This window comes from Orbicella faveolata, unplaced genomic scaffold (genome assembly GCF_042242905.1).
Source record: "Orbicella faveolata isolate gen_17 unplaced genomic scaffold, um_ofav_v1 contig_24, whole genome shotgun sequence".
In the NCBI taxonomy this organism is placed as follows: Eukaryota; Metazoa; Cnidaria; class Anthozoa; order Scleractinia; family Merulinidae; genus Orbicella; species Orbicella faveolata.
Genome location: NW_028301552.1, coordinates 18,462,061 through 18,475,702, shown reverse-complemented (window position 1 = coordinate 18,475,702; position 13,642 = coordinate 18,462,061). Strand labels below are relative to the sequence as shown.

The 13,642-nt window shown below is 38.8% G+C and overlaps 1 protein-coding gene and 1 long non-coding RNA gene across 3 annotated transcripts; one reads left to right on the top strand and one right to left on the bottom strand.

The window, feature by feature from the left end:
* Positions 1–7: 7 nt before the first annotated feature.
* LOC149110734 (uncharacterized) lies at positions 8–2,453 on the bottom strand. The gene is made up of 2 exons (XR_016207786.1): positions 2,289–2,453; positions 8–1,754 (listed from the first exon to the last, which is right to left on the bottom strand). It is a non-coding gene; the product is annotated as an uncharacterized LOC149110734 (long non-coding RNA).
* LOC110057422 (uncharacterized) lies at positions 571–12,799 on the top strand. Of its 2 annotated transcripts, none has more exons than XM_089291170.1 (10): positions 571–1,543; positions 4,529–4,617; positions 5,564–5,614; positions 5,710–5,796; positions 6,616–6,783; positions 7,091–7,186; positions 7,885–7,980; positions 8,573–8,659; positions 8,913–9,215; positions 10,341–12,799. In XM_089291170.1, exons 1-10 carry the CDS (start codon positions 1,087–1,089, stop codon positions 10,521–10,523), a joined length of 1,617 nt encoding a protein of 538 aa, XP_089147296.1. In that variant the 5' UTR covers positions 571–1,086; the 3' UTR covers positions 10,524–12,799. The 2 variants fall into 2 exon arrangements, with proteins under 2 accessions (XP_089147296.1, XP_089147297.1); XM_089291171.1 differs by having other exon boundaries at positions 575–1,543; positions 10,060–10,573.
* Positions 12,800–13,642: the final 843 nt, after the last annotated feature.

The following is a 13,642-nucleotide window of genomic DNA, read 5'->3' as shown; positions in this document are numbered from 1 at the left end:
GAGCCTCTTATTTGCGTAAGAGATTCCGTTTATTATTGGTTTGCAACGTTAACTGACCAGGTTTTGGAAGGTAACAATGGTACCGAAAAGTGACCTTCATGATACTGAGCTGAGCCGCAGAAAAAGAAAAGCAACAAAAAAACCCAACTCTGCATGGGTCCAGGGTGGCACTTGTTAACACACAGACAAGTACTTGAAACACATCCTCGAGCTGACGTCGTGGTATCGTGAGTTGCTATATTTAAATAGCAACAAATGATACTATTCTGCTCTGTTGTCGATACCGGAGGTCTTACGTGCAGATCCGAGTCCGGAAACTCATAATAGTCTGTAAGTAAAATCAACGCATTTTGTTCTAGATTTTAGTGGTTCAATTTGACTGTTTAATTTAATAAAAAAAAAAAGAAAGCTTTAGAAGACTTGTACTGACTGAGTTTTGTACGTGATATGTAAACGTTCTCGAGATTCCTTGGCTGCATGGATGTGAAGGAATTGCGATAACCTTATTGCGTTCTATTGAACAGTTTGCGCTGACGTTAGCCGCAGTCACGAAAACTCTCGAGAATAGTGAGCACCCAGTCACTGCGTGTTTCCTGTGTTTGCTCTTCTAGCGAGAAGTCAAATAAAAGCAGTTTTGATTAGTGTTGAAAATAAACAGCGTGAATCTTTTGTAAACTCATTTAAAAAATGAGACGTGCCGTTTGTGGATCAACAAATCACTCGCGCTGGGAGCTTTCATGACATTTTAAAAAGTATCTGGTGAATGAACTCGACACTCTTCATCCTGTTTATGCTGTAGGTCGCACCGGGAGCGGATGATTAACTTACCACTATCAATCCGGTATACCTGATACCCGACCCGATATTGCCAATTCCGCGGGGTTCCAGGCGGGTTTGTCATCTTATCTCTAAAGGGTGCTTAGGTCACATCAACTTCGTGCCACACTTCTGGCTGTTTTGCCGGCTTGCAAAAAGGGTGGTGAGAGTTGCCTTGGATTTTTTGCTAGGAATTGCTTACTTCAAAAACTCAGTCAAAGTCAATTCGAGTTTCAAAAACTGAAACAACGTTTTGTGGTGTGTTTCACCATGTCCCAGTTTTTTCATCCCTACAAAATACATCCCGAGAGACCACGAGCATGGAAAGTGGAAGAAACAAGAATTCCCCATCGCCGCAACTCGACGAGTCGTCCGTCGAGAAGAGACTTTCAAAGGGCTGTCGTTGTGAACCCATCTTTCCAGCGGCAGTTTATTGATCCAACTGACTCTGTTGATGAACAAGACATGGAACCCAAATTGATGGAGGCCCCACAGACGCAAGGTCCTCGCCGAGTGACTAAAACAGAGAACATAACAGTGAGGCGGGAATGCGAGTGGGACGTGGACGACACCAAGGACGATAGCCTCGGTGGAAAGCCACCACGTAATAGATCAATTGTGCTATTAGTAGTGGTCTGTCTTACATCAATTGTTTCTCTTGTTCTGACGTTGCTAATTCTCTCTGGGTTCGTCGGAGTAAAAAACTGCTCTTGTAGCGACAATTCAGGTAAGTCAGCTGCATCGATTAGACTGACACAATATCTTTGTACTTGTATTGGGACAGTTTGCTTGGGATTTCCGCAAGGAACTCGTTCTGCATGGTTTAAAACAACCGCTTCTTCGTCGTCTATTTTCAACAGTCATTTAGCTTTGTTTTGTAAAGAAAACCCTGCTGTTACTTTGAAAACTTTTACGAGTTTCCTTCCATCTTGTGCCAGCTAAAAAAAAAAAACAGGATGAACAGGACGTTCTTAAAATTTTACTCAGGGGCCACACAGTTTTCATAACGGTCAAGTAGCGGAAATCACTTCTATAGTATCAGGTTAAGCCGGTAAAATAGATGAGCAGTTCTTGATTCCCCGAATACCAAAATAACATCTAGATTAGGTGTAACGCGTGTCGTCAGGGTTATTAGAACAACTACGAGAACCATACAGCTGAGCACTGTATTTCAAGTATCTTCAGAAAGTGATTCCAGATAGATAATATCGTATTTTCGTCTTAATCAGATTATACTCAGATTAATGCAAGAAAAAATATATTTGGGGAGTACTCTCAAGTTTGAAGTTTAAGACGAGTCGATAGCCGAGTAGAATAGGAACTTTCCATGGCGCTCAACTACCCTAAAAGTAGAACTGACTAATGAGATGGCCAAAGTCCACACGGGTCAAGAATGGGCAAATTTCTCTTACTGCTTAACGAAAGATGTTTACATTTAAGCAAAAGCTACATCAAAAAGAAATTATTGGTACCCGTTAATGTAGAACCCGGCTTGTTTGGTAAACCTAGACCACTTCTCATGAATGCATCGTAGGCCTTATTTAGCTACGCCTTTAACGACGTTTTCCTTTGAATCACCTATCCAACAAATAGGTCTGTGAGATGGACTCTCTTTGGACGAATTTTATGTTCATTTCTCTCGTTGAACTTAGTTACATTCCAGCCTGGGATAGTATAACCGGAAGGCGGCCGCCCTCCTTTCCCTCAGAAGTGTCAGGTTGGATCGTTATCTCGATTTTTTGCTGTCTATGTCATATCAGTGATACCTCTTTATCAACTTCTTTATTCAAAACGTGACTAAACTCATGGTTTTATTGCTTTGGCGTGGACCTGTATGCCATTGCGTTTTTGATACGTAGTATGTTCCTCTGGCTTTAAGTGAACAGAACAGCATGTCCTGGTAAAACAGCCGTAGGACAGAACTGTATTTAGGGGTATTTATTCACATTAATTTTTTTTATCACGTGAAATCCTTGCTTAAGTCAAATTAACATTCTTTGTTGCCGAAAGGTGTGTAGCCCTTAGGCAAAAACTCTATTTGAAACCACTGCTTCCAATATTCTGGCTACCTGTTATGGAGTTCTCCCAATCAATAAGGACGTGTTAAATGTAAACAGTTTGAAGTGCTGTGAATTTTCAGCCTAATCTTCAACAGAAGTCTGTGTTTGAAGATAGATTGCTGATCTGTCCCACCGGATCAACTAATTACCGAAATCAGTGGAATGTTCGCGATAAATTGATCTATTGTCGCTTCCCTGGCTGTAGTTTTAGCGCAACCCAGACAAAAAAGAAAAAGGTTCCAGAAAGCAAATGTTACTTAAAATGTTATTTCCATCATCATTGTTAGTTGTACCGTCAACAGGACCAAGAAAACAAAACTATGAAAACAACTTAATACACATTGTCGTAAATGGACACCGGCCGTGTATTTTGATTAAAACAGACTTTGGTTAAAACAGACTGTGCCACTTCCATATTGTGCAGGCGACATAGTAACAGTTGTTCTCTAGATGTTCGTAAATTTGTGTAACGTCCGAGACTCGAAGGTGGGAAACTAAGCTAAATGCCACAAACAGATTTCCGCTGTACTCGCTATTATGTGTCTTTTGGTATATTGAACTGTCTAACATTGAGGGTATAGATTACCTAAGCATTCGTAGCCAATTTTATCGTGGAGCAATCATTAGGGACTTTGTATTAATTACACTCGGGAGTAGACAGATCTCCGTCGTCAACCTCATGGAATTTCTGATTTCTCTCTTCATTTTTTGTACATCATTGAGATAGCGATAACAGGCCAGTCGTGCATGATTAGTCCAACAAAGATAGAAGAAAAATTCGAGATACCAGCATCAAAACATCGATGATCGAGATAATATTTACAGTCCTTTCAATCCATACCACATTAATTTCTTTTTAATTGCAAAATCAATGAAAAGTAAGCATATCCGCATTACAGAGCCGTAAAGTGCTGCTCATTAGCTGTTCTTGAATGGTCACATGCAAAGTTTTCATCCACAGAACTTCAAGGTTAAAGCATCTGTAATGACCATGAAGCTCGATTTTGGGATTGAAATGGTCAATTTTACACCAGAGACTGACCAATGAATTAGATAAACAACTAAGGGGGAAGTCACGCGATTTGAATTGTTTTCCAATCGCTCATCATCATTGCAAGAGGGCCGCCGCCATACCTGTTAATACTTGCCGTGAGCGATAAGAGACGGCGGTTAGTTAACCCCAAACTTTTAGGGTGAGTTCCTTTGGGGTGATCCGGATCAGGATCAGTGATCCAAGATCACTCGGATTATGGTGCATCAAAGAAACCGACGAATCCACTCTGGTCACGGATTCATCGGTTCCTTTGAGAAACTATGATCCGAGTGATCTTGGATCACTGTCCCGATCCAGATCATCCCAAAGGAACGCACCCTTAGCTACTTTTGATGCCGCAATATTATATCTTGTTTCGTTCGTATTGTCTTTCACCAATTTTGATAACTTTATCCCAGTTAATTTATCTTTTCCCTAATAACACAGTATTCCGGTTTAACTTAAAACACTCCAAGCTGATGTAGTGTTTAGTTCAGTCTCAGCACCATTAAAACTGCCATAAAGTTTCATTTTATTAGTCTGGAATTCATAATAATCTTTGGAGATTAATAAATTTACCTTATACCAACGTAATCTTGTCATATTTCTTTACCCGTAGCGTCTGGTAGAACAAGCGCAGTGAAATCAGGAGATAATGATAGACTTAGGAAGGTTGCAGAGAATATTACTGCGCTGGACAAAAGAATGGTAATTAAATTCTGTGCAGATATCGAGTGTAAATTCTATATGACATTAAAGGCCCCGTCCAGGTCCTTAGTTGCTTTCGATATTATTTAGGTATTAGTAAGAGGAAAGCTTTACTGATGAGGAAGAGGTAAACTACAACAACTAGATGGAACAATTCAAGCTTTTTTCGAAGACTCGGCGACCGTGTAAAAAGTATTTAAATTTTATCCTTTAGCACATTAGATTTTTTGTTAAAAAGACCCCCAAGCTTTGTAGCTTTGAAAACTATCGTTTTAAAATAAAGGTTGATTGATTGATTGTTTCCACCAATGTGCGTATTTGAATATCTATCCTGAATATGTATTGTGAAATTGTCCAGAACAAGCATCTGAATTTTACATTCTTGGAGACGCCATTCATGCACTCAGTTATAGTTAGTCGTGCTGATGATGAGCAAGCCCTCACTTGATTGTTTTTAAAGGAGCTCAGTCACGTTATTTTGATTTATTTTGGCCATGTACAAAATCGCCTCTGAATTGGAAGAAACCTGACAATAATAGTTTACTAAGATAGAAAATAACCAAAGAAATAATAATAAACCATAAAGGAACAAGGATGGTGAAGGATGGCAAAGATTCAAAACCCGTATTACAACGACGAACTTGAAAAATGTAGGCTAAACTTTCTAAGATGCGAAAACCATGACGTAGCTCCTTTAATATTTTGAAAACTTTGTTTAATAATAACTATCAGCAGGAATCATAGCGTTTTAGAACTAGAGAAGGAAATTGAAGGGTCGGACAAAGTCACATATCTTATCTAATTGATTTAAGTGTTCTCGTGTTCAGAATGTCAATAGTGGAGCAGGCACATTTATCGTAACATGTACACATGTACTGAAAGCTGCGTTTCACATTTTATTATTTTTTCTCTCGAAGCCACGTTTGTTTACTGTTTGTTTCAACAGGAAGAACGAATGCAACGAGTAGAAAAACTCATTCCAAACGAAAGATTGCCGGTAAGGAATTCTCTTGTAAGGAAGTCAAGTCTTTTATTGTAAATTGTGGGATCGTTCAATTTAAACTAACATGTCTGCCTACGATTTACCGACAGTTACATAATGAAATAGATGTCTTGAAGGCACTATTAGAAAACCAAACTGCCAAGCTGGACAAGCTAGTTAACAAAATATCTTCCCAGGTAATGAAATATCCGAAGCCATCACCTCTGTATTGATATACATTTTCGGTACAAAGTACATTGTTATCAGCCGATAAAGTTCAAAGTACGCTGTTGAAAAATGACACATATTTATATTCCATCAAATATTTTCCCTCAGGCGTGATTCATTCACGTGACAGAATATGCCCCAGAGAGAATCCAAGTGACATTCCCCACTATTCAAACGACCCGTGTGTTGCGAGAAATATTTGAAAGATAATAAACACAATAGCCTTCATTTGGCTTTGATAATAACACGGATAATTTTCCATGAGCACTGTACTTTTTGTTCCTCGAAGCTCTCAGTTTTTCTCGAGCTCTCGGAAAACTGTTCGCCTCTCGCAACAGTCGATAACGTCACCAAACAAATAGCCGAGCACATTTTCGCGCCAAATACAAGCCATTTTTTATTTATTCATAAGTACAATATCAGGAAATTGTCGTTACAGTATTACATTGGGAAACACCTCCATTTGTCCGCATGAGGTCACTTATATCTAGGGACCTACATGTATCTCCCTTCCCCGGGTGTTATATTGTTTGTACCTGGTATAAAATTGATCCTAATATCCAGTGCTCTGCCACTGATTTTTTTCTGATTGAGTTAGTTTAGTTTCAAAGTACTGTACGATTTGCTGGTGTAAACGGTGTAACGTGTCACTCAGTTTAGCTGATTACGTATTTTCTCCGCTTGGATCTGGAGGTCCAATATCATTCTTACTACTTAGAAGTAGTGAAATCTCCGTACAGAAGTTACTATATCGTGCCACTAACCTAACCCGCTTGCAATTACTGCAGGAGAAGAAAATCCAATATCTTACAGTACGCCTGGCGTCCACCCATCGTGAACTAGAGACCGTTAGAGAAAAGGCCGATAGGTTTAAGAACTCCAGCTCCAGTCACTTCAGTAACATATGGAAAGCAGTGAACACAACAGCGGGAAGAACAGATAACTTAACAAACAAGGTACTTTAATATGGCGTATAATTTCAGTTTTCACCTTGCTTAACTTTTAATTGAATAGCGTCATATATTGCTTAAAAATGATTGAAATTAACTTGCTCTCGAACGTCTGCTCGCTTTTAGGAATAATTTTATGCCTGCACATTCATGTATTTTTGCGCCAAGTGAATATTTCACTTTGTATGTGATTATTTTTCTTTATCGTTAGAGTTACTTGTCTGTTACGTCCCTCGTTCCAATGGATTGGGGTGCTTGTAAGACCTCAAGACGATCGAGTTATTTCATTTGTTTTTGTTTTTTCCCTGTTCAGGTTAACGACGATTTTGGACATGTACGGCAGGATTTAAGGAATTTAACGGAGAGTCTATTAAGAAACATATCAAGCTTGGAATTTTCGCAATCAGTGGTACGCTCCAGGAGACGTTTATCAAATTTATATATCAATTGCAAGCTATCTAAGTGAATGTAGATTTTTCACCAACACGTTACTAGAAGGTGTGATATTAAAATTACGGCGGTCTATTTGTACCACCCGTACATGTGAATGGTACTTTTCGAGCACTTGGGTGTTTCCTGAATTTCAAAACAATAAACACGTAAGGCTAATGAAGAACATTTTGAGAATTGGTTTGGTAAAATAACAACTATCAATGCAGGAAAAAATAGAAAACTAACTTTTTTCCGTATTTGTTTTTGTTGTTGTTGTTGTTGTTGTTGTTGTTTGTTTGGTTTGGTTTGGTTTGACTATGACCATGACCATAACCATGACCCTGACCATGACTATAGATAACACTTTAATTGCACTTGTATGACTATGAGTAGGGGTATGACGTTGACTATTACTGTGACCATGACGAGGAGTAGAAAAGGGACTGGGATTGGGGCTGGGGCTAGGAGTTCATACATTCACCCTTATATATTCACTATGGCTACGGCTATGGCTATGGTTATGGCTATGGCTTGTGTAGCCAATACGTCCCTCAGCCACCAACACTAATACTTTAGAAGTGACCACATACACATTAGGATACTACCTAAAATATCTACTCCTGGTTTCAACCAATTTACTGCGGTAACAAATCGCTTGTCCTTTTCTGTCGACAGGTCAAAATCGATATGGAGACTATCTGGTCTAACTTGAATGAAACGAAGAAATCGGGCGACAGCTTAAAGTCTTCTTTTCAAAGATTTCAGACAGATGTAAGTCATTACTGGTAATTCAATTTTTACCTTGCTTGATTGCTTTTGTTAATATCAAAAAAGAAGTTAGGTTCGAGCCACTTCTGCTTATTGAAAGTTTCAGAAATGCATTTTTCACATTATTTCAGATATGGACAACAGACAAAGGTTTTCATTTCGACTAGACAGTCACAAGAGCTTCAGCAATTGTTCTGCTTTTGTAACCAAACGACCCCATCACGAGCAAAACAACCAGTAACTAATTTGTTACTTGGCTCGGAACTCTTTCAAATATTGTTAACACTCGTCGTATTTTTCTTCCTAAAAATGAAATTTAATTTAGGGACTCCACGACCCCGCATTTAAGTCCATTTAATAGGCCATTTAACAGTCCATTTAGCCCTATCTTGCCGGCCTCAGGTGGTGTTTGACCGAGCAGGTTTTCGCAAGAAGAGGACTATGATAATTATAGTACCGGATGTGGGTAGCCTGTTTACAGCCGCCTTGTGGAAAGAAATGACGTAACTGTTTAAACTCGGTAGGATATGACAAAGGTTTTTGTAAGTTTATATTCGCAACAATTTGAAAATTGCCTTGTTATTTTCTCAAACAGCTTAAAACTTCAACGGACCGACTCGATCAAGAAGACAACGCTCTGAACGCAGTGTTAGATGAAATTAACAGGACACTCTCCATAAAGGTACAATCAAATTGTAGTAAACATCCTTCAGGATATACAAACAGCTGGGCCCAGTTGCTCGAAGAGCGGATAACGCGATCCAATAAATGATTTACTGTCCAATGCCGGATAGCGTACTTTCTTTCATCTATAATTGTCTACTAAATAGCGATTTACCCGGTGAGTAGCGTTATCTACCTTGAGCTAAAACAACTAAACTCTGAGGTATTATTCACTAAAGACCTATTACATGTTCCAGCCATCTCTCTTCCAGGTAAACAACGTGAGAAAGCTCCAGGGCCCAGTCGGTCTTCCCGGTTTCAACGGTTCTCAGGGACCGATAGGTCCTGCTGGACCTCCAGGATCCAATGGAACTCAGGGACCCCAGGGCATCATGGGCCCCCAGGGATTTAACGGCTCACAGGGAGCTCAAGGTCCAACTGGACCACAGGGCTCCCAAGGAGCAGGAGACTTTTCACAGTGTAAATACAAGAATAGTACAAACACAGGAAGCCAACACAAAGTAACAAGCAACAGTCGTACAGGTGCAGTTGGGGTTTCAGTGGAAGAACTCAGCGTAAGTATACTCAATCCTGTCAAATTATGATTCCGAAACGAAACGGGTCACAATTAGGTAAAACACTACTTTCTTGTACATGTCCAAGTAAAAATCACACCACTGTCAACATATTAAAAACGAACGCTACCAATTGGAATAGACCATATTCGTATTCTCGCTATTGGACTGAAGTTACAATGTAGCTTGCAACTGAGGCCAATGCGGGGAGTCTTTTCAAATGCAAATAGCATTTATCCCTTTTTAATCATATTCTCCCGCATTAGCCTCCAGTGTAAGCTAGTTCAAGTCCAATACCGAAAATAAGAATATGGTCCATTCCTCGTAAAATTGCTTTCACGTGAATGATCAACACTCTTAAGGCTTTCTCTGGCATGTCTCGAAAACACCTCGTCGAGCAGCACAGTAAAAAGTACCACATAAACGTTGATCTCAATAGCTTTTGTTTAAATGGTCAAACATATGAATTTTATGCCGGGAGAAAATTAACGCCTTTCAATAAAGCATTCTAAACGTACTGCTCAATAGCTTTTATTTGATTTGTTATACACTAGATACTGAGTCATACAGGGATCTAAAAGTGTAATGTCACTTAGTTAGCCATAGCACAATAGACAGTAAAAAGTAAAACTAGCTTTCTTTTGAATGGCCACGTATACGTACTGAAATCGTACTGAAATCGAATTTATCAGCCTGCTTCATCTTAGGTAATGGGTGCGTTAATGGCTCGTCTTATGGACAGAATAGCCCCCCCCCCCCCCCGATTTATCAATATTCTAGCATCGCTTTCAGAAAAAAAAATTGCAATTTTTTAAAGTTTCGTTTGTCCCTCAATTCCTTACAGAGTCGTGGATACACCACCAAACACCAATACATAAAGGAGTTTGTCTTGAAAGCCTCGGAGCCACGTTAGAATACTAATATATCGAACGTGGCCTATTGTGAACCAGTCCAGTCCATCAGTTTGAATCGGACCAAGCGTGTGTGTTAGCCTGTGAGCGTATTTGAACAAGGCAAATAAAGTATCTCCCTGATGATATATTTTGTTCATCATTCAGACAACTCAGTAGAAGTCTCCTTTCCGTTGAGTTAATGTATGAAAGAAAATTTCTCTTTTCTTCACAGGGCAAAAGAATAGTGGGTGCGACATGCTCAACGGACTTCGCTCAGCAGTATTTGCTTTCAACTGAAATATACTCAGACAACGGTCATTTATTTTACTACTGTAAGTGTTATGGACATTATGACACTGGCACGAAAAGTGTGAAATGCACCATGCATTACTGGGAATGCCCGCTGACAACTTAAAGTCTGCTGATGACCTGGTGTACGGAGGGTGTTGAGTCCAGATCCTCCCATTGAAAAAAACACTGTCGACTGTACATTTTACCACAATACCATGCAAACCTTACACAATCCATTAGGCGCAAGGAAAGCCAGATTTTTGCAAATTTTTCCCTTTGCTAAGGAAAACGCTCGGGTTTGACTGAGATGTTGGAATTGTTCTTCACTATTTTATTGGCATTGTGAAAGGTTGTTGGCGCTAAGAGTTATGGGTAAATGTACCAGTAACCATCTATTTCCTACGGAGGATTGGAAGACAGTGTTTATAGTCTTTTTAATCGGTTTAGGTATACCTTAAGACATTCCCAGGGTATTAGTGGCGTTGATCTCATACATGTAGATTACATCTGATAGAACAGTACTGAGAAAACAAAGCCTGTTAAAAATCTCGCTTTAGACACATCCTTAGTGGGGTCTGACCGGGAATGAAAGAGGTGTAACGGAGCGCGTATTACGTGGTCAATCCGCTGGCCGCTGTTGTACAAAGAAACTTTCATTCTTCAGTCTTGAATGGAGCGTATGCTTATGACGTCATATTGGTGTTCCAAAACCATGAAACTGTGGCCATGTTGGTGTACCAAACCAATCCTGTGGCAGTTCAACTCTTTCATTATGTAAACACGTTCTTTGGTTCCAATAAATTTGCATGAATGCTGGACACGTGAGTGCATACGCTCTATATAGCCTACACGTCGCATTGATAGTTATCTGCGCATAGCATAGAGTTATTTACAGACAAAATGCAGTCCACTGCGATTTGCATCAACGTGGCTTACCTTTTCGATATCGCGAATGTTGAATGCAATCTATGTATGACCATGAGTATGTCGGGTTTCTTAGAGCTGACCGCGTAGAAGAAGAGTTTAAATGATGAATACGATGTTAATGAGTTAGTCTCTATCTTTCAGAATTGAGCATACAAATATTTAGATTAACAAATATTCGGACGACTGCGATTCTCCCTTCCACCAGAACTTATTCAATGGAGGGTAACGGCTGTGAAGCCCGACTAAGTTCTTTGTTGTATGTTCTGTTCCCTTAACTCTGTGTAAAACGCAATAGTTTTTGTGACCGGGGAACTGACAAATAGCAACGTTTCGGTTCCTTTACTCGCGCATAATGTCTGAGCACAAAGCAAAAGATTGTGCGCGGTCGTGGAAATCTTGGTACCTTTGTTTGCTACTTTGAAGTTTTTCGGGCTTTAAAACCATTTACCTCTATAGACTTTGAACTGCTTGAACATTCAATACTTCGATTATTCAAATGTAGTGTAGTCATCGTTTAACAGAGTAAATTGCAGAAATCCATACAAGACAAAAGGCGATTATCACGATGTACAATGTAAGATCCGGCTAAATTATTCACCGAGAAGGGTTCCCTTTAGTTTCACGGAAATGAGATGATACGCCGCTGGACATAACTTGAGCTTCAGTTGAGGGTCACCACAGTTATTGTCTAGCAGAAGAGAAAATAATACTTGAGGTTTAAGTATCAAACAAAGGGAAATAAAGACCTTAGACTTTACAATTACGTTTATCACATTGACAAACAAAACCGTGTGATTCTCTCCCAACTGATTCACAAATAATCTATATTTTATTGATTAATTTCAAACGTGGTCATATGTAATATACTCAAATATCTAGTGACACAGAGTGATCCTTTAATTATGAAATTATAATATATATTTTATGTAATAATACGTATAAATAGTTTATAAATACACTTAAAAATACATTTTTTAATATAAATTTATTCGGACCAGTAAGGAGTACAGTATTATATATTGTATCTTTCGTACTTTAGTCTCGGATAGTCTTTTCACTTGAGCAAATTATATTTTTATTTTATGCATATAGTTTCAGGGAAAATAACAACCTTCAAGGCAATACCCATTCCTAAGCGATAAAAATTGTGCTTTCTCCTTTAGGTTGTAATCTAGTATAATATAGGCAATAGATGTTTATAATTAAAGTATGTGATACAGGTTTCATTGTCTAAGTAATCAATAAAGCATCCAATGCAGCATATACAGCTGAACTTGGTAGGTTTCCTCTTATTATAGCTATCAATCAGAAAATAATCAATTACTCCTTATATCTTAAAAGTATAAGGACAATGGCTTAATTGTTAAACAAATCTTTCTCATATCAGAATTTCTTCGTCATGCTGGTAAAAAAAAAAAAGGTTTCTATTCTGTATGTATTTATGGTCATGCAAATAAAGCTAGTTGTTTTTAATAGTGGTATGATCTTGTGATCAGGTCTAGTCTGAAAAACAAAACCTCAAACTACGATACGGAAGCGCAGTTTTCCATGGTAACAAATGTGAGTCTCCTGGATGTTTCATACCTTATTGTCTCGTGCCCTATGACTGGTGTTTATTTGGACTGAAGTATTCATATCTCTACAGGGTTTTATTCCTTTTTATTATCTCTAAAAAGCACAGATATGAGTCCCCTTACAGAGTTTACGATCCCGACGTTTATCCCCCTTTGAACCACGCCCATTTATTGATGTTTTCACTCACTTTTCCACACACAATTCTACATACAAGTGTTGAGTGTTCTCTCATTCCTTCCCACCATTCTATTTTATTTACTTTTTGTTAATTTTACATATTGTAATATATTAATAAATAAGAACGTTTGAAATTAGATTATGATAGACTGGCCAGCCCAGCTGTTTGAAAAAAGAAGAATTGTGATGGTTTATAATTGAAAACCCTGCAGACAACATAAACGCTAAATCACTGTCACTAACCTCTAGCCCATGAATGCCCGTTGCTTGGCCTCGCTCTTGAAGACAGCATAGTTCCTCATGAGGTTGATATTCCTCAATTTCCTGTTCTGCTTCAGTGTGAACGAATGAAATGAATGAAGGAATGAAAAACTTTATTTACGTGTCGAGGACGAAAATTTAGTTAAACACATCTGACTGTTGAAAGATTGCAGGGAAGGTAAGTTTTTTAAGTTAGTTGAGAGTCGATTCCACAGCATAGGTTCGATATATCTTAGGGAGTGTTCCCCATAGGTGACAGTGTTAAATCTGGGAATGTGGAAATCTGCGCCTCTAAGGTTGTAA

Bases quoted from the DNA above. Each gene is read 5' to 3' on its own strand.
- LOC110057422 (XM_089291170.1), top strand. From the start codon at position 1,087: ATGTCCCAGTTTTTTCATCCCTACAAAATACATCCCGAGAGACCACGA. The intron at 4,618-5,563 runs GTAATTAAATTC...TTGTTTCAACAG, and splicing joins CTGCGCTGGACAAAAGAATG to GAAGAACGAATGCAACGAGT. The intron at 8,660-8,912 runs GTACAATCAAAT...TCTCTCTTCCAG, and splicing joins ACAGGACACTCTCCATAAAG to GTAAACAACGTGAGAAAGCT.